Source organism: Filicampus tigris, chromosome 5, assembly GCF_054856515.1.
Source record: "Filicampus tigris isolate MCC_2025a chromosome 5, RoL_Ftig_1.0, whole genome shotgun sequence".
Lineage (NCBI taxonomy): Eukaryota > Metazoa > Chordata > Actinopteri > Syngnathiformes > Syngnathidae > Filicampus > Filicampus tigris.
This window is the reverse complement of record NC_141221.1, coordinates 6928440-6948802: the sequence shown is the minus strand read 5'-3', so window position 1 is coordinate 6948802 and position 20363 is coordinate 6928440. Positions and strand designations below refer to the sequence as shown.

Below are 20363 nucleotides of genomic sequence, written 5' to 3'. Positions count from 1 at the left end.
AGCAGAGGGAGAGTGTGTTTGTAGCTGGAGCATAGTAGCGGCAGTGTTTGTCAATGCAAGCGTGCTATAAAATTGTTTGGAAGCCCTCCAGCCGCCCATCCGGCACGCACGCACGTCGTCGAACACTCGCACCGCAATTCCCGCTGCAAGGCGTCATAGAATCTGGCAATTACACCGATACCACACATGCACATGTGATGCCGAGTAAAGATTTAGAGATACAAAACATTTCCGCTCTTGCCGAGGCTTCGCAGAGCCAGACGGTGTCAGTGTGTGTGTGTGTGTGTCGCACAAGTTGTTTGTGTGTTAATGGAGCGTTCAAGCAAGGGCAATGAATACATTTCCTTCATCGCCCTTGAGGAAAATGAATCGGTATTAATATTTGATGTTTAATGGAGTGGGAAAAATGGTGAACTAGTGGTTGGCACATCTGCTGTACAGTTCTTTGGTTGAAGGTTTGAATTTTTGCATGTCGATTCTTTGAAGACTCTAAATTGTTCCTAGCTGTAACTTTGAGTGTGAGTGGTTATTAGTCTATATGTACACTGCTATTGACTGGCGACCAGTTTATGGTTCAACCCCAAAACCTAACCATAACCCTAAACCAAAGTAAGCTGGGCTCACATCCCTAATCAGAAGGGATGAAAATGGATGAAAATGGATGGAATGGGAGAAAAGGGCAACACGTTAGTAGTTGCTTAGCACATGTATATGATCCTGAGGTTTGTGGTTCGAATCCATGCATCTTCGCCCTGTCCTTGCGTGGCTTTTCTGCGGATACTCAGACTTTCATTTCACCTTACAGAAACATGCAGGTTAGGTTCGTCAAGGACTTTCATTGTTGAGTGATTGTCTCTAGGTGCTCTGTGTGAGTTACACATGAAATTTCAGAGAGTATATTTTACTCTAATCGAGGAAAATGATACTGTGAAAAGACTATATTTGGTCCCAGTCTAAACAGAGGAAAATTTACATTTGGAAGAGGGTAAAATATTCAGAATAAAATTGACTCAAAGTAGTGGATTAATTGTACTCCAAATGATTAAAATCAACTTTTATTTGATGAGGACATAAATTACCCACCCACATTTTACACTAATGAGCGTAGCGGGTGGGGTCTCATGTACTCTGACTGAAGCGATTTTGATCCATTCTGAAGATTTACTCCTGCTCTAGTGGGAATTGTACTCCACACTGTTCAAATACAACTCATTTAGAGGGAAAAAAAATGTGACTCTTACTTCAGCTAGGATAGGCTTCAGCTCACCAAGCGTCCCTAAACAAAACAAGTGCTCCAGAAAATTGGTGGATGGAGCGAGAGAATCTCTTCTTGAACGTTCTGAAGTCCCATTTTGGTGCTAGTGTCATAGCTGAGCTGAAGTAGCAGCTCTGCCACATGCTTGGATGTATTTCATCTCCCCATAGAAAGGCCTCACTTATGGGTTGCCATCGAGTTGGAGCCTATCCCAGCTGATTTTGGGCGAGAAGGCGGGGTACACCATGGACTGGTTGCGAGTCAATCACAGTGTGGCAAACAAGCATTCACACTCACGTTCATAAGTGGAACATTGTGATTTTTCTATTAAGATAAAAAGCATGATTTTGGATGGAATGGTTCTCGCATCACATTAAAAATATTACATTGAAATTTGCAAGTCAATGCCCTTCTGATTGTCCAAACATGGCAGCTATTGCTTTTCTAGGCTTCTGATTATTCATTTGGTTAAAACAGATTGTGAATGGCTTCAGATTTTTATGTTTGGTAAAGTGGATAATCTATTCATCCTGAAAAAATTCTGGATCGGTAAAAGATTTTGGTGTTGGAAGTGGGGATCTAAACCATGATCCCCCCCCCCACCTCTCCTTCCACCAACTTCGGAGGATAACTTTTTTTTAATTCTGGTACAGGTACGTGAAAAACAAAGTTTTGAATAAGCTCCAAAGCCCACCCAACCCTCGTACAGACAGATATTCAAAGTTGTATTGTTAATAATAATAATAACAATAATGATATAATAATACTGAGAAGAAGAAAATGAAGAAAAATGTAAAAGAATAAAACAAAACTAAAACCAAACCAAAACTAAACCACGCCTCCAAAGGAGACGCCCATCTGAACCTTGTCAATTGCCACTGACAAAGAAGCGTCTTTACAGTGTGCGGACATGTGGGTCCATGAATGTGAACTCAAAGTAACCCTTCAATTCACGACGGCTGAGGTAACCATGGCAACTTGTCATGTAAAAGCAAAGAAGTTTGGTGGGGGGGAGTGAAAACAATTTGTCGTAGTGTGCGTGCGCAACGCTTTAGGAATGTGCCACTTGGGGACACCTGGAATCACGGGGGCTATCTTTCCAGGAAATGACGGAGAGATGGCTGCTGCAGATTGGCCGCTTCGACCGAGGGGATGTTGGCCAATCAAGCGACGGCAGGGAGGGGCTCAGCTGTGTTGGATTTGATAGACACTGATACGAATTTTCCCAAATGAGCTGGAGCAACAATGTGCTCAGATACGGCACACTTATTTTTAATTGTACGCCAACCGCTGCATTTTCCAGCTCTCCTTCCAGAACTGGGTGAATCCGTTGGACTTGAATACCATTTTTTTTAGAGTGGAGGGGGTTTGAGGGCCGACCTGAATGAAGGCAGCAACGTGGAAGAATCTGCTCATTGAGGGAGTGTGTGAACGTACACCTCATCCCGACTGCTAAATACACCCATTTTAGGGGCTGCAGGGGCCGGACAGGTGATTAGCATAATCAGGGGCGAGGGAAGCCATACATATGTTAATGTCGGGTGTTGGAATTGGGGATGGGGTTTTGAGTCACTTAGTGACATGGCAATGTCCATGACATGTGTCACATGGAGGTGACACATGCATGTCACAATACTTCGCCCAAAACGTCTACTCATCTTTACTCGTTTTTATTCTCATTTTTTCTCTCAAAAACCAAATTGATATTGCTGCCTCCTTACTCCGTGTGGTGTTCCCCCTCCTCTCTGAAAAGGGAGCGAGCAGGGGACTGCAATAAGGGGAGGGCTTCACCCTGGGTCACATGGGGTCTCGTCTCTCAGTGAGGCCTTTCATCACATATTTGTGGCTGGATGCACACCTGCATCGCTGAGTACACATTCAAAGCCACAATTGAATGTTTTTTTTGGGGCGGGGGGATGTGGGGGGGGGGGGGGGGGGGGGGGCGGTAGGCTCCCCTGCCAAATGTAAAAAAAAAAAAATAAAAAAAAATATTTTAAGAAAGAAAGTTTGCCCGATCGCCCAAAGCTCACACAGCATTCCCACCAATTTTGGGGAAATTATGCCTGTATGATTTTTTAAAATTTTTTTTTTAGCAATGACGAAGGGAACATGAAGTTCGTGGTCCATAAGCGTCCATTTCGTGCAGTTAATCCGGCCTGCCGTGCATTTCTACAAACAAATAAAAGGGACTATTATAAAAATTCCATATTGAATTATTTGTGGCTACAGATGACAACAATAAACACATATGCTGCAGCCCCTTTTTTTTTTTTTTTAAGTGTGGCAATTTATACTAATGAGGGAATATATACTAAGAATATTGTTTCACAGGCACTTGGGGGTTCTGTATCATACTTGATTTGATACGCAATATCTTCAACAAGGTCTTTAATGGTTGTATTTAAATGACAAACAGGATTGGGACACATGGCCTTTACACCTACCTACAGGATGTTGAAACGGAGGAAAATATGCGGCTGACCCATAGCAAAATGAAGAACTGATTTTCAGGGGGAACTAATGGGTCTATTAAAACCAAGAAGAGACAGCAGATGGTAGAAGGTAGTCGAGGAGGAAGAGCAATGATTTTGTGGGTTGATTGGTGGCAGCAGCTGAGCGGTTTTAACGGCAGGAAGGAGGCAAATGGACAACAGACACATATTGAGGATTTCCTGTGGTAAACCATACCTGGCGTCACAAGGACACCGAAAGTTTTTGTCACTTGGCTATTTTATTCTCATAGTGTGAGTGAAGGAAGTTGATTCACAGCCACACGATGTCTTCACTTCTCTGATTTTCACTTCTCATTCAATTGTATTAATATTTTGTCTTTTTATTGAAAATATGACCCCTTGGATAAAAAAAAAATGGTATGATCTGGTGGCCTGCTCTCATATGGGACAGAGTGAAATTGGTTGTTGTAGTCATCTCACACTTGCGTTATACACTGTAATGTATTCAGCAATTTTTCAATAGTGGTTTGTGAATAGCATTTATTTTACTGTCAAAACATGCTCTCACATTGACAGATATTGATCCTGCAAGGCTACGTGTGCACGTTCTAGTGCATGTTTTCCGCACATGTCAAGTCATTTTTCCAGCTGACTTTTGGGGGTCTCAAGGCATGGGAGGTCGCCTGGTGCATGGTGGCGGAGACCCACCACAGGGGGTCTCTGCTGATAGGGGCTCTAATCCAGCTAATCCTTTTTCTACACACAAACACACACACACACACACGCACGCACGCGCACACCCCCACACACAAAAACATCCGCAAATCCACATACTGTATAAGCACACTTGTATACACTTGTCATGCAATGGGCTCACATCTGGTCATTTACTACTTTGACGTTATGCTTTTATGAGTCATTATTTGAGCTGTTCAAGCAATGCATATTTTGCTGGTAGGTTGCACACGTGTGCACGCATGTTATTATTTATATTGTTTGTGCATACTTTCCTTGCTTCCGTTGTCATGCATGCAACATGTGCATGCAGGGCGTGTGGGGCTCTTGTCGTGAAAGCTGCACAAGTGGTGGGGAGGTGGGGCGGGAGAAAAAAAAAAAAAAAGGGGGCTCTGGCTTTGACAGAGGGGCCGGGCTGATTGCCATCATGATCTGGCCAATCAGAGGCCGACTTTGAATAGAGCAAAAAAAAAAAAAAAAAAAAAAAAAGGGGGGAGAGTGTAAAAAGGAGGAGGGGAAAGGGGGAGTTCAGAGCTGAAAGGAAGGAAGGAGGGAGGGCGTAAGGGGAGGGGGGCGGGGGTCAGTGTCAGTTCCTTAGGAGCCCACTTTCTCTCCCTCCATTATCCAGAAAAGAGGGGAGCAGGGGTTAATGTTATGCAACACGCTGAATACTACCACTCACATAAGCCTTCTCATCTAATACTTTTCCAGCATCTATCGATCTACTGGACCGTCTCATCATATTTGGGCCATCTCACCTTTAGAAAGTGAAAATGGAACATAATTTGCACTTCGCAGCTTCTGGGAAGACTACAAGATGTTGGAGTTTGTCTGTGGGAATTGTTTTTGCCCATTCATCCTAAAAGTGTTTGATGGCCTTGTTCTTCCATACAAAACGTATCCAAGCACGCCTTTTTGGACCCTAGAGTAAGAATGTCATCACTCAGCAATATAAGTCACGCCGAGTTACCTTTTATGCGTACTGCTTACTTACTTACTACTACTCGATTATTTATATCGGTGACCTATGCAAAGTGTTTTTTGTTCTAATACCCACTGTGATTACTTAGGTTAGTCATATATGTTCCAACTTACTTACAAATCTTTATTACGTTACAAATTCTTATTTCATTTCCGCCGTAGGAACGGAACTCCGTCTTATACTGAAACTTATACTGTAGCCATACGTGGAACAATGAAATGCTCTTTCAATAGATGGCAAAAGTTAAATTAAACTGTTTTCATTCCAAAAGAATAATAGCTTTGTGTTGAACTAAATGGGCCTCGATTTCACACTGAGGACGTCAATTTTTCAGCAAATTGAGATGTCATTATTTCTGTGTGAATGCTTTTCGTGCCGCTTTTGTTCGGGGGTGTTTCGTGAGCAGTGATGCCGGAAACGTGTTGCTAAGTAACGTTACGTGTTACTTAAAATTGCGTGCATTTTCATCTAACGACTAATCTAATGCTTTACTTTTTCCAGTCAAGTAATCTGACGGTAGTTACTCTTATTGATAACTCCGGGTTTACGTCAAAATGATGTCACAAGTCAAGATGGCGGTCAAGTTGGTGAAAACAAAATCTCCGTTCATTGAAAAGCATTGAACTTTGGGTCGCTGTCATTTGATTTGTGATTGACTAATTTGTAAATTTACATAGATAATGATGCAAGTGGGTTAAAGCCAAAAATATGTAGGAAAGAAAAACGGTACATTTTATCACACTCGAGAACGATTCTTACCACTTAAGAAGTACTCACTACAAAGCACTGCGGTCTTGGTTAGCTTCCATTCCGAAACCGCCCCCTTTCACTCTCTTCACTCCATTTACCTACTTTCTCCGACGTTCAGGGTCCACACAGTAATATGAAATGAATATGTCAATAAAAAGACATAAATAGCTACTTTGTCAACTATGTTTGTTTCCACATGAAAGTCACGTGACTATTTGAGGGAATGGTACTTTGACCTATTACAGACAGTACCACTTAAGCACCTGCGAGAGCAGCAAGAAAGACTTGACAAAAATGCAATAAATAGCACACGCTTCTCACCCATGGTGCCTCAGTCACGCGCATTTTGGTTGTCTTTATTTTATTTTTGATTAAAAGCAAGCTTTATTCTCAAATGTCTCTGTTAAAAATGCACTTCCAATTAAGTGGCAAAACCAGGCGCCATTTTTATGTTAAACAGAGTTGTCGGTATCTGCTGAATGTAACTATTAAAGTAATTTGCAATGAACTTAGTTACTTTTTAAAGAAAGTAATCAGTAAAGGGGCTAAGTTACTTTTTTAAGGTAATTGCGGCAAAACTGGTCGTGAGATTTTTTTTTAATTTAAAATGCTGTATGTGTTGAAAAGGTTGGGGTGTTTTGCTCTTTACTTTTGATTGTTTGTAACATCATTTAAGTGTGCCATTCGCAAAGCAATGAAAACGTGCGCTATCTATACAAAAGTGTGAGTGTAAGGAGGCCCCACAAAGGGAGGAAATGAGGAATGGAGATGACACAGGAAGTAGTTGAAAGTCAAGGACACCTTTCAGATGCCGCCGCACATTGGGGTCAAGCAGTTTTCTGAGGAGAAGGGATATGGGAATATGTGTCACTGAGGAAACACAGCTGTGTGTATACACACACACACACACACATTTTCCTGGTCCAGCTGGGGTGTTAATTTCACCCCGAGGCTGTGTAAGTGTTGACCCCCAAAACGCTGTAACCTCGTGAAGTGAGGAATTCTCCGAGCCTGAGGCCGTAATGTGCTGTTTCCTGTCCAACGACTACATTCCTTTAAGTTGCCCCGTCATTCGCTCTGCCAACTTTGGGTGGCACCACCACCAGTCCACCGCCACATTCTGTCCCAAAATATGACTAAAATAGGATGCGCCTCTTCCCACATTTGTGCAATTTGCTCTTTGCAGCGGACTTGAACAGAGCCTGGGGGGGGTCAACTTTTAACTCCCGAGCGTTGAGTGTATCAGACGGGCCGGCCTGCTGGTGCACCGTCTCCAAATCACTTCCATGCGTGCTCTTTTTGTCGAGGAGATGAAGAACGGCGTAACGTCGCCGCATGTCGCTCTGCTTTGACGCGGCCTGCTATTAATGAGGAGTAGTACAAGTATGCGATCGGATGGGAATGTTGCTTGTGGTCCGGGGAATAAAAAGAAATCAAGTATGTTTTCCTAATGCCCCGAGACATGGCTCCCCTCTCCCCCCGCCTCTTCGCTGGGTGGTCCAGCCCCAGCAAAATAAGCATGCTTATGTTTAACTTTAATGCCATGACAACGGCCTGCAAATATTCAACGTATGCCCGGTTACATCAACCAAGCCGCGTTGTTAAATTGGGTTAAAATGTTACCGATTTTTTTTTTTTTTTTTTGCACACGCTTGGTGCTTCATTTGTGTCAACGCGGCTACATGCAGATCCCAGCTCGCACTGCATGGAAGCCAACCTTCACACAGAGAAATTGGCCACCTTTTAATTGACTGGTACAAATCTGCACTTGGTTGGTAATGACATCATTGCACCTTGGCAGCGGTCTGGGTTCGCAAATTGAGTTCTCAACACGGCAACAGTTTTTGTTTGTTTCATTGTTAGCGGCGTTTCGCTCTGGCTGCACGCCCGCGAGACAGCGCGGATGTCAATTTTGTTTGATTTGTGGAACACTTCGTGTTATCATGACACGGGAGGCGTCTACAGTATTTGAGGCGAAGTTACGTTTGCGCTTGCTGCACGGCCACGAGACCATCCTGATGTGTGTTTTGTTTGGTGCTGACTGAATCGAACCTCTTTGTGGAAAAAATGGCTGCGGTAAAGGCTACCTCATCATAGCTACCTAGTTGGCAGCATGGTAGGGAGGAAAAACATGGAGTTTAGGCAAAGCTACTGTTGCACTCGCTGCCTGGTTGCGAGTCCTTGCTGATGTGTATTTTGTTTGATGATAACGATTATCGTTATATTACATTATATTTGCACTTGCTGTGAGACCATGTCCATGACCAGGCATTTCTGAATTAAGAATGCTTGGATCTTGGGCCAAAATCCACGCAAATGAAGGAGTCTATCCATGAAACTTTACATTCAGTCTTAAATTAGGGCCGAATGCCTTTGTTGTTGCCTTTCCCAAAGCGTTATTTTTTTTTTCAGTTGTTAGAGTGTGATTAACACATGATGGTTCGTCTTTAGCAGAGAGGTAAGCGCTCTGACGTTTTCACGCGGCGCGGCGTCCCTCTTGAAATTAGACTGTGGACATGTTTGCACGAGTGCAGTCGCATGGGTTTGTCTACCTGTGTGTGTTTGTGCGAGAGGCTTTGGCAGGGCAGCTTGGCCGCGCCGGGGAGGAGGCGGCCAGCGGAAGGAGCTGAAAGGCGGCTTTTGTAGCCCCGGGGCGAGCTGAGAGCCGAGAGCGCACGCACAGGGCTTAGTCCCACCATGATACTGGGAGCAGAATCTGGAAGAGGGCCACCCTCTTTATCACGCACATATTCCGTCCACGTCGTCTGGCACAGCGGGCTGGAGTGGAAGCATCGCATGCGGATTTGCTCGTTGGCCGGCTGTAAGCAAAGTGCTGTTGTTCAAGATACAAGTGCGATAAGGTTGAGGCCAGGCGTACATGACTGTGGCTTTGCTACGCAGGACTACAAAGGATCATTCGCGCGCTCGCAGAGATGTTTCAGCACGCGCCGTCTCACGATGTGTGAACCCTGTCGTCTGTGGCTTTTGCACATGCACGACACTACGCACTCACTGGTCACTTTGTTGGGGCTAATCTAAAGAGAGCTAACTTTAGAGCAGGATGAAAAATGTTTGATGCCATGTTGGCGGTGTGGCTTAAGCGTCTTGAACATCAGTCACCACGGAATTAGCATTATACTTGAATGGGATGACCGCAGACGGATTCCCAAAATCGTAAGCGTGTTTTAAAATGAGAGACATCATAGAGAAAAAAATGGCGTGTGCTTACTGCTTTTATCGTGTGTGATGTACTCAAGATGACTCAACGATACCTCCACCAACACTCATGAGTCCCCTACTCCAAACCAAAGGCCTCAAGACTGACCTAAGAGGTGCCACAGGGCATCCAGACTGCCGGAAATACAAAGAAGACGAAAGACAGAAGTAGACAAGAAATAGAAGAAGCTAGGCCAACTGTTATCCGATATTGACGAGATTGCGGTAACAAACTCTTTTGGATTTAATTCCTGGTGTGGTGAGCGACCTGGGAGGCACATTGTACAAACGAGGGCCTACGAGCTTCAGGTTTCTTTCTAATTGGCTATCCGTTTTACATCACAGTCACAGCTTGAACAAAGTCGCTGTGGACTACATACATAAGAATTTGCTTTGTAAATATTGAGCAGGTTTAACACTGGCGAATGTCAGCCCCAACCGTTTTCTTAGCAGATAGGGGTGGGGGGGGGGGAAAAATCACTCTTAACACATCCCACCCCGCAGGGTAACTGGTCAGGATAAGATTCTAGAGACATCTGGTAGGCAGGCCTTTTATGATTTTGATCAGAAGGGAAGGAAAATGCTCGCATTTTGTCAGATTTTCAGCATGTGTGTAACCTGCTTTCAATGTTTCTAAACTTGCAGCACATGTGGTTCGTGCATTTACAGTAGGACATTTTTAATCCATGTTATTCAATTCCGTTTCACGCCACATGACGTATGTAAGTTGAATCACCTCACCTATAATGTGGTTTCACTATTGGACCAGTTCTCCTAAAGGCAAAACACCTTTTTAAAATAAGAATCTGAGTTGATGAAAACAAAGCTTTAACGACACTTTTTTTTTTTTTTTACTACTTCTTTTAAAACTGATACTAAATCTTATCAGTGGACGACTTGTTGCAAAAGAACATCAATCCCAGCATATGTACCATCAAAGCTTTTAAAATATCGAGTCTAAAAAATACACCTAAACCCCGAGCTTTCCATATATTACTAACATACAACGGCCGGATCTTCTCTCGCAGTGGGCGGGCGTGTGAACCAGGAACTGAAATACACGCGACAGAAAATCGGCGAAGAGGCCATGTTCAACCCTCAGCTTATGATCCAAACGCCACGGCAGGAAGGAGCCAGTGTGCTGACTGTGGACGCGCTGCTACAGCACCTGGAGTCAGCCATGCGAGCCAGCAGAGTTCACGTTTACCTCTATAACCGGTAAATGTCCATATGTGTCACCATTATCGCCCATTCAAAGAGCTCTACACGGAGCCCTAGAGCAAACTTTTCCAAGGTACTCTGTCAGATTTTCGGTGCGATGACAATGTTTTGTTTCTCCTTTTTTCTAGACAATGGAAATTGGAACATTTATGCTATAAATCAGGAGAACTAGTCACGGAAACACATTATATGGAACAGGTAAGATGGAGAAATATGTTTTTTTTTCTCTCTCTTGATAGGATATTTATGCCATTCCGCTTAAATAAAAGCAGACTTGAAGTACAATGCAGAAATGAGCAATAGAATAAATTTTTCATGTCTAAATTGCTGGTCTTAATTTAAGGTGACGCTAACTTGTGCACATGTGTGTTGTGAGCAGATCATAGAAAAGCTTCACCCCTGTCTCATCATCACACCTCTGGACTGTTTCTGGGAGGGAGCCAAGCTCCAGTCTGGGATGGTCTATTTACCGTAAGTATTCTCTCCATTCTTTTCACTTGTTAGGATGCTTCGCGCCATCTTTAGTCGATTGCCTTCGCTTCTCAGCTGGCCAAACAGATTGAGAATTAGTTGTGCACAGAATGTATCCTTGGTTTCCACCAAGCAATACAGTTTGGCTCCATTTGGTATCATGCGTATCATTTTCATTGGCACGCGTGTAAGGGAATCCCTACATGCTTGGACAGAGGTGTGAATCCCGCGCACAACCACTTTTCCCGCCAGTGTTGGGTTGAAAGCAATTGCCACTGTCCAACGTACATTTTATATTTCAAAGCAGATGCTAGCATAATGTGATTGCGGATTTCCGTGACACTGCGTAACGGCATACACAGATGCCTTTGTTGGGTTCTGTATCAAAGTCTTAGGTGGATAAGCTTAAGGTCTTCTGCTATCGAGCAAAGAGTATTGGACAGTTGTGAGCAATGCAATCCTATGCCATCTTTTTGAAACACTAGCTTCTTAACCATATGTCGCAAGTGAGCGGGTTCTTATTTCCCTTGTTTTATGGATAATGTCAGCACGTAGCATTGTGTTCCAACCAGTTTGTTGATGCGTTAAACTGTGTCGCACTGCATTGAGGTCACATTAAATTCACACTAAATGGCCCATTTACCATCACACTGCAATTGACTGGCGGTCAGTTCGAGGTGTAGTCTACCTTTAGCTCAGCAACATACCCATCTTGGAATTGTTGTCATGGCAGCTCTAAAACAGTGAGTCTGTTTCCAAGACAGCGAGGAGGAGATGTGGATCTCTGAATCTTGTTTTTCTATCTTTTATGTGTGCTTCCCAGGCACACTCAACCCAACCATCAGACTTCACAAGCATGTTTGCATGTGTGTGTGTGTGTGTGTGTCCTGAATTTGTCCCCTCTGAAGGCTCTATTGTAGTGGTTGTTGGCATGCGTATCGCTGGCCATCGCTTCTCTTCAGCCCTGGGCCTCACATCATTGTCTGGCCTTTCTGTTGCTAATGGACTGATGCAACAGTAATAGTTTTCTGCAGCACATTTGCGTTTGCATGCACATGTGTGTGGTTCTGTGTTTGTGTGTGTGTCACTGGCTCAAGTTGAGTCAGCGTAAGTAGTAGTTGCCTATCGATCTACGCACGCAATGCTTCGGTTTTGTTCTTTTGTTCGCGAAGCGGTAGATGAAGTTTTTACCATGTTCTGGTTGGGAGGCTGGGAATAATAACCCAAGCCTGGTTAAGCACATACAATGTGCTCTGAATGACAGAGAGAGAAAGAGAGAGATTTAGGCTGGAATGTGTGAGGCATGGAGAGTTTAGAATGGACAAGGAGCGCTTGGAGCAGGAATTCGACCCTAGCACTGGGAGTTTAAAGAAATGAAATAAAATAAAATATATTATTCCTTTACTTCAAAGGTGTCAAAGTCTTTTTTTGTCGCGGTTCACGTCACAGAGGGCCGTTACGACTGCGAACACATATAAACGTACGATCGCCTTATATTTACACATATGTACACAACAAATTGATGGATACCTGCTTTTGAAATCACGAGCCTGGAAATAGTTTGTTCAACTGTTTTTCAATTTATTTTAAAGGAGGGATTGGTAACAAATACTTGCAATATCTTAATGTAGTGTAAAAAGTGAAGAATATTTGAAATGAACAAGTCAACACACATGATTTGCCTTCACAGACCACATTAAATGATGTCGCGGGCCGGATCTGGCCCCCGGGCCTTGAGTTTGACATCATACTTTACATGAAGACATGTCTGTCAGCCACATGCAACAATTTTCATGCTTACTTTTATATTTTTTGGCTTACTGAAGACATGACCGATGAAATATATCAGTCAAGAATCCTTCTCACAAGCGTTTTTATTATCCTCTGAAGCTGTATGCGTATTGATCAAGCAGTCCAGTATTTTTCAATTGGCGGCCTTTGAATCTAATATTTGCTGGTCTGTATTCAACTCCTTGTTTTGAATGCATTACTTTCAAGGCTGTAGCATTTGCGAAAATTCATGTTGCTTCCGTACACATTGGCTGCTGTCGTTGCAATGTTTTTACAGTAATGAACACTGGGAAACACCCAAGACCACCGCGTTATCGCTAAAGTTTATTTCTGTAAGAAAGATGAGATTGAACAAACCAAATGCACTGCATTCCTTTTGTATAGCACATTTCCCCCAAACGGTTGAGGGTGGGGATGCCAAGATTAGTCAACTCGTTGGGACTAGACTACGTTGACGAGCAAAATCCTCAACAATCGGCAAGTTGTTTATTTATGGATTCATTTATTTGCCGCTTTGTTTTTCTCTCGCAACCGCCTCGTCTCCCACTGCTCTTGCTGGCCTGTCTGTGAAGCACATGCGAAGTAGTGTTAATCCGAGTCATCCGTGATGTAAACGGGAAGCACTAGTTAAAGCAGTGTCATGGCTAACCAGTGTTAGCAACAAATTCCGAAAATTGCGCCGCATTTCTCCAACAATACTTAATACAATGCAAATCTCCCTTTCATCGCAGCACGAAAGGGATGGTCGACCATCTTAAAAGAAAGCACGTTGTGGCCGATGGCTGATTTCATTTCTGACATAGGAACAGTCATGTATGTCTGAATGTTAGCTTTAGCACACACAGGTTACCGTGTGTGTTTAGTGTAACGCTGTAACACAATGTCCTGTTTGGTACGCTAACATATTGTAGCATCTACTATAGATTATTTAGGCATTAGTCTGTAAAGTCCCATTTATTAACAACCAAAACACAGCTACTGTGTGACCATAGTTGTCATTGAAACAGGAACAGCTCACGGTGTCTCTCCATTCCCACACTCGTGAACTCAAACAGTGTTGTATTTATGAACTCTACATAACTGTAATATGTTGTAATTGGTACAGACCCTGGTCTAAAAATGGCACTATCCGTCCATTTGCAAGGTCTTACATCAAACTCCATGAAGAGGTTTTCTTGAAACTTACTGCTTGCCAGGGACCATTACAAAAATGTCCCTTAAAGTGGAAATCAATCCAAACATATTTTTTTCAAGACTATGTTCCCAGCAGGCCCACTTGTTGAAAAATGGCATTCTGATTAATATTGCGTTTGTGGAATATGAGTTAAGAAGCAAAATCCACCCCTTTTTAGCCATCTCTTTGTCATTTCTGTCGACTGAAAATGACATCACAACTACTCAGGGCTCAGGTACTGACCAATCACGACTCAGCTTCAGGAAACAGGTCATTGGTCGTCAAGAGATGGCTAAAAACAAGTGGATTAATAACTCTTATTCCACAAACGCAACATTTATCAGAAGGCCGTGTTTCAACTAGTGGGCTTGCATAAAACATATTCTTGAAAAAAATATGTTTGGGTTGACTTCCCTTTTAAATACAAACCAATTTGTTTGAAGATTAGAATAAAGCAAAGGAAAAGGTGTTTAAGTACAGAAGGATGATTTTACACTTATCTGCATCACCATACCTTTACACAGAGGTAAAGACCAATTGCAGTGGACCAATTTTGACCCCAAGGACTTCCTGGAGGACCTGCGGCGGGCACACTTCCCTGTCGACAGCTTCGAGGACATGTTGGAAAAGGCAGACGTCGGCCACGGCTACATGGACCGACCCTGCCTGAACCCCGCCGACCCTGACTGCCCCCTCACTGCCCCAAACAAGAACTCCACCAAGGTAGGTGCTCTTTCATTTATTTTTTGGCTTGATGTCGGATTTTTGAGCGTAGCTGTTGACAGTTTATTTTCTTCTCTTGTTTTGCTTTTATCGCGCCAAAAGCCATTGGATGTGGCATGGACCCTGAGCGGCGGCTGCCACGGCCTGTCCAGGAAGTACATGCACTGGCAGGAGGAGCTGATTGTAGGCGGGACCACCAAGAACGGTAGCGGACCCCTGCTAAGGTAACACATCCAACAAGATCTGCGCCTTGCTTATTCTGGAAGGAGTGTGTGTTTTCTGTTCTTTTTTTTTTTTTTTTTTTTTTTTTTAAATGTATTCTGAAATTGTGTGTGGGTGTGCGTGCGTTCGAGCGTGTGTGCGTGTGTGCATGCACACTATAAATCTTGCAGTCATTAGCAGATTCCAGTGAAGTCTTCCAGTTCCAGCTGCTCGCTTTCAGCACAGACTACTATGCATGAACACTACATGCACATACACACACCCACACGCACGTACACGCACTGTACATACATACAGTCCATGTGCTCGCAGTGATCTACGGCCTAGCGAGTTTATCCAAATATACCAAATTTTTAGCTTCACAGACCTAATTCCAAAGCAAGCAGCCAGACAAATCTTTGCGGGTCATTTGGAGGACACCTGCTTTAAGTTCACAAGATTCTTATTTGCACTAAGCTTGTAAATTAATGGTCAATAAGCAGTCATAAAACCTGGTGCATTTAAGTAGTACCACAGCTCTTAATGAATGAATTACTAAGTGTATGCAGATTCTTAAAAAAAAATCTTAAACACACTTTTTACCATTCATAAAATGCCACAAACATAGTTAACCATGCGCAATATTTTGCAGTAATATTGTCATTTCGATAATGGCGCGTGTAATATGCCGATCACAAAGATGTGCAATTAAGTTTCATATGGAACGTTATGCTTTTATCTGACTTAGACCAATTAAATGAAACCTTAAATGTGCATCGCCATCCAGTAGGTGAACCGTATGTAGGGGAATTACTAATTCATTTAATTCAAGTATTGCAAAAATAGCGATATTGCAATATCCATCAACACCCATATTGCATATCGCATGTTTTTCCAATATCGTGTAGTCTCTGCAATGTTGCTATATTCTCTTTGGAAGAGAATTTGTAATCACCTTGTTACATTTTTGCATAACGTTTTTGTGTTCAACCAAAATGCAATTGTGTCAAAAAAGCTGATGAGATAAATTAGTAAGTAAAAAAGTAAGTTTGATTGAAGTGGCCTTCAAAGTTCTCTTTTCTTAAACCTGCACATACCCTGAACTTAATACATTGGTGTCTCTGAGTTCCATGCCTGAATTTCTCCCTAAAGAAGGCAAATGAAGGCATGCTAAGTTTGTGGAAGCACTTCCCTTGTTGTGTTCTTCTTCCATAAATATAAACCTCTCTTCTCCCTCCAGCGCTCAGGCTTTACAGACCATGTTCCAGCTGATGACTCCCAAGCAGATGTTTGAGCACTTCAGGGGCTACAAGGAGGTTTCCCACATCAACTGGAATGAGGAAAAGGCCGCGGCCATACTGGAGGCCTGGCAGAGAAGATATTCCGAGGTAAGCAAGCTAGACGATCGAATAGAAAACTCCTGTACATCTTGAACAATTGTATTGTAAATCACTAGCAGGAAAGCATATGAACGTGCATGCAAAGAGCCCCCCCCGATGGATGCTAGACCGCCTGATGGTACCTGGGAGAGGGTAGTCTTGGGTAGAACGTACATGTCTGGAATACATTAGGAACATTTCCATCTCACATACAATCACTTTCCCAGCTGTGGCCCCATTGGTGGCTCGCGTGTGACATCATCTCGCCACCCCGCCCCCACCCCACACCAAACCCCTGTTTGACACACAGTGACCTCCATGTGTGCGTGTGTGCGCGCTATTCATCTTGGGGGGGGGGCCCCGGTGTGCCGCCACAGAAAAAGATCATTTGTTCAATGGCTGTGTATATCTATTTTTTTTTTTTTAATCAATGGTTGTAATACAAGCTGCCGGCGCCGCGCTGTGTTGCGTGTGTGTTCAAATTTGCACCATTGGCCGCGCCTGCGAGACATGCACACGTGGGTGTGCGTGTGCGCGTGCGTGAGCGAGAGGGTGTGTGTGAGAATGTGTGTCAGCCATACACGCTCCCCGATGAGCAGTAACTGCGGGTCAATGTTGAAGACATCTGTCTGCACATAGATAGGAAGACAGGGAGAAGGTGGATCACGGTACTGTCTTACAAAAACAAGTTTATAATGGATACGCAGCCGTGATAACCCCACCCCCCTGCCCCACAATGAGTTTAGGTTTTGTGCTACGTGAGTATTTCTCTGATTTGCTTGTTTTTGTGAGCAACTTTCTTTGGGATTTTTTCAACACACCTCAATTAGTGGCCTGGGGGGGGGGCGGGGGGGGCGGTGTTATATGCAACTGCAGAAAGTACCAGCCTTTTTTTGAAGTAATTTTTAAACTTCAAATTGAAATAGAATGTGTTCATTAGCACTGTATTTGCGTGCCTTAAAATAATAACAGGGAACTACAGTACTGTAATTATTCCATGTTGGACCAGTGGTCTATGTCTCACAGTTTTGAGGTTGGCCGTTTGAATCTGAAGTCTGGCCTTCCTTTGCAATTTCTCTTTGTGTTAGCATGGATTTGTCCGACAGCTTCATCCCACTTTCCAAAAACATTCCCGTTAGGTTAATTGAAAACTCTAAATTGTCCATAGGTGCGATTGTGATTTTGAGCGTGAAAGGTGGTTTGTCTGGTTCTGCCTTGCTATTGGCTGGTGAGCAGTCCAGTCTGTTTTAAAGTCAGATGAGATCAGTTTCTGCTCAGCTGCAACCCAATTGTAGATTAAGCCGATAATGATAGTCAGCAACGCATGTGGTTTGTCTGAAGCACGTTTACAAAGACGTAACATTCTGTATGTATGTATGTCTATTGAATTTTGTACTTGCCACATGGCTGTAAAACCCTGCTATACTATACCACACTTGGGGGAAACATAGTTCATAATAAAGGTGATTAAGGCTACCTCGTGAGACTCCTTAATCGTTAAAGATGAAATCAACCCAAACATATTTTTTCCAAGAATATGTTCTATGCAAGCCCACAAGTTGAAACAAGGCATTCTGATAAATATTGTATTTGTAGAATAAGAGCCATTTTGTCACTTCTGTCGACTGAAAATGACATCACAACTACCCAGGGCTCAGGTAACGATCAATCACGGCTCAGCTTTAGAAAACAGGCGAGCTGTGATTGGTCATTCCCTGAGCCCTGGGTAGTTGTGATGTCCTTTTCAGTCAACAGAAATGACAAAATGGCCGCCCCCTGAGATGGCTAAAAAGGGGTGGATATTGGTGCTTGAGTCATATTGCAGAAACGCACTATTAATCAGAATGCCGTGTTTCAAGTGGGCCTGCTGGGAACGTATTCTTGAAAAAGATATATGTTTGCGTTGATTTTGCACTTTAAGAATTTGCTTGACTCTATATAATTTATTGTCATTCATCCATTCTCATCATGGTCACAGCTGAGCTGTAATCTATCCCACTAAGATAGAGGGGCAAAGGCATCAGCTCATTCCATGTGCGGCAAGAACACCGAAAGAACAAGGTTGCCGGCACATTGTACTTCATATGGTTCCGCTCAATGTTGTACACATACTGTACATCAAGGGAACTGCGAATAACATTTTACTGGTAAAATATTTTGGGGGATTTTTTCTTTTCAAATGTACTGAATTGATAGCACACATTTTGCCATTGACAAAAAAAAGTAAACCTCGTGAAAATCGATTAAAGGACTAGCAATTTCCAACTTAATTGTTAGTATCAATGTCCATGCATTGCTTGTGATGGGATCGTTGACCATCATGGCTGCCACGTAGGCATGTCTGTTAGCTTGCTGCTACAGCGCCCTAACTACAGTATCTAGTCTTCATATCTATGGGGTACACCTGACTAGTCACCGGCCTGTCGCAGGGCACATACAGACAAACTATTCACATCCACATCTATGGACAATTTAGACTCCTCAATCAACTTTGGACAGAGTTAAGAGAGTGATTCTCCTATCCAAGGTGTAGTGTATTATATACCCGCTTTGTTATCTTTGTTGCATTATAGCTAAGTAAACATCGCTAATTGCACAACAATTTCCATGTGGGTCTTTTTTTTTAAAATTTTATTTCAGGCTGTGTTGCAGAGTGTGGCAGCCAACTCATCCCAGAAGGTGTTGTCTTTCACCACCACCACCCTGGAAGACATTCTGAAGTCCTTCTCCGACATAAGCGTCATCCGCGTGGCCAGCGGCTACTTGCTAATGGTAGAGGACGTGACCATTCGTCCATATGCTAACGAGAGTATTGTATTCCCTCGTGTGTCATCTTCATCATCCGTCCCCAGCTGGCCTACGCGTGTCTGACCATGCTGCGGTGGGACTGCGCTAAATCTCAGGGGGCCGTTGGGTTGGCGGGTGTCCTGCTGGTGACGCTGTCAGTGGCGGCGGGCCTTGGCCTCTGCTCTCTACTGGGCATCACCTTCAATGCCGCCACCACACAGGTAACTTGACCGCTATACATCAAAAGTGTGCACATTTTTAAGATTATTTGAGTTTTAAAAGGGACAAGTAGGCCCAGTCATTCTGAGCTGATGGAAAAACAATACAATTTGTAAAAAAAAAAAAAAGTTCATTTTTCAATTAAAGTAATGATCATTCGTTTTTTGTTTTTTTTTCCACATTGTTTTATTTATAATTTATGGTAATTAACCATTTTAATAAAATAATAATGTTTTACTTTATTATTTACAATAAATCAGTTAACAAATTATTTAATGAGAAAAGTGGGAGAAAAAAATGCCAAATCAGTTAAACAAATATTACTCTTGATAATGTAAATTCTCAGTGGGCCAGATTAAAGAATTGGAGCCCACTCCTGAACTCCACGCATGAATTGTTTTTGGGATGCAGGTGCTACCGTTTCTGGCTCTGGGTGTTGGCGTGGATGACGTCTTCCTCCTGGCTCACGCCTTCAGTGAGACGGGACAGAACAAGAGGATCCCATTTGAGGTAGGTCAAAAACATCAAAACGTTTCTTGCTAGCATTTAAAAAGAATCTGATAATGCTAACAAGAAGTAGGGTGCCGTGACTCCACTGCCACTCTAACATTTAGGACTGCGTTTACATGCAGTCAATATTCGGGTTAAGGTCAAAATTCTGATTTTGGAGTCATTCAGAATAACTCGTTTACATATCTTGAGCGGAGAGAGTTACCCCCACGTTTAAATAACCCAATTGAAACGGCGACGCACGGACGACATGACGAAATTGACATCATCTCCGCTTGTTACTTGCTTCCGTCAATAAAACACATTATATTCATATCACTCACCGCACAAATGAAGCCGACTGTTTCCTCCTCGCTTTGAAAGTGCGGTGTCGTACTTTAGCTTTCGCCATGTTTTGTTTGTCACTAAACGTGCATTTCCGGTGGATTACGCGGCAACAGCACACATACAAGCACTTCCTGTACTACAAAGACCAAGATTCCTTGTAGTTGAGCAC

General features: G+C 43.1%; 1 protein-coding gene across 3 annotated transcripts in view; it reads left to right on the top strand.

The window, feature by feature from the left end:
• Positions 1-20363, top strand: part of ptch1 (patched 1) — a 62601-nt gene that overhangs the window by 13069 nt on the left and 29169 nt on the right. For 2 of the 3 annotated variants that reach the window (XR_015086850.1, XM_086031091.1), the window contains exons 3-11: positions 10420-10609; positions 10741-10810; positions 10992-11083; positions 14573-14771; positions 14874-14995; positions 16213-16360; positions 18992-19123; positions 19204-19359; positions 19769-19867. Coding sequence is in view for 2 of the 3 variants with exons in the window: in XM_086031091.1 (XP_085887217.1) it covers positions 10420-10609; positions 10741-10810; positions 10992-11083; positions 14573-14771; positions 14874-14995; positions 16213-16360; positions 18992-19123; positions 19204-19359; positions 19769-19867 (1208 nt within the window). In the remaining variant the exon portion in view is untranslated. Of the gene's footprint in view, positions 1-9600; positions 9617-10419; positions 10610-10740; positions 10811-10991; positions 11084-14572; positions 14772-14873; positions 14996-16212; positions 16361-18991; positions 19124-19203; positions 19360-19768; positions 19868-20363 lie in introns of those variants that run through there. The other variant, XM_086031092.1, reaches the window with a different exon arrangement.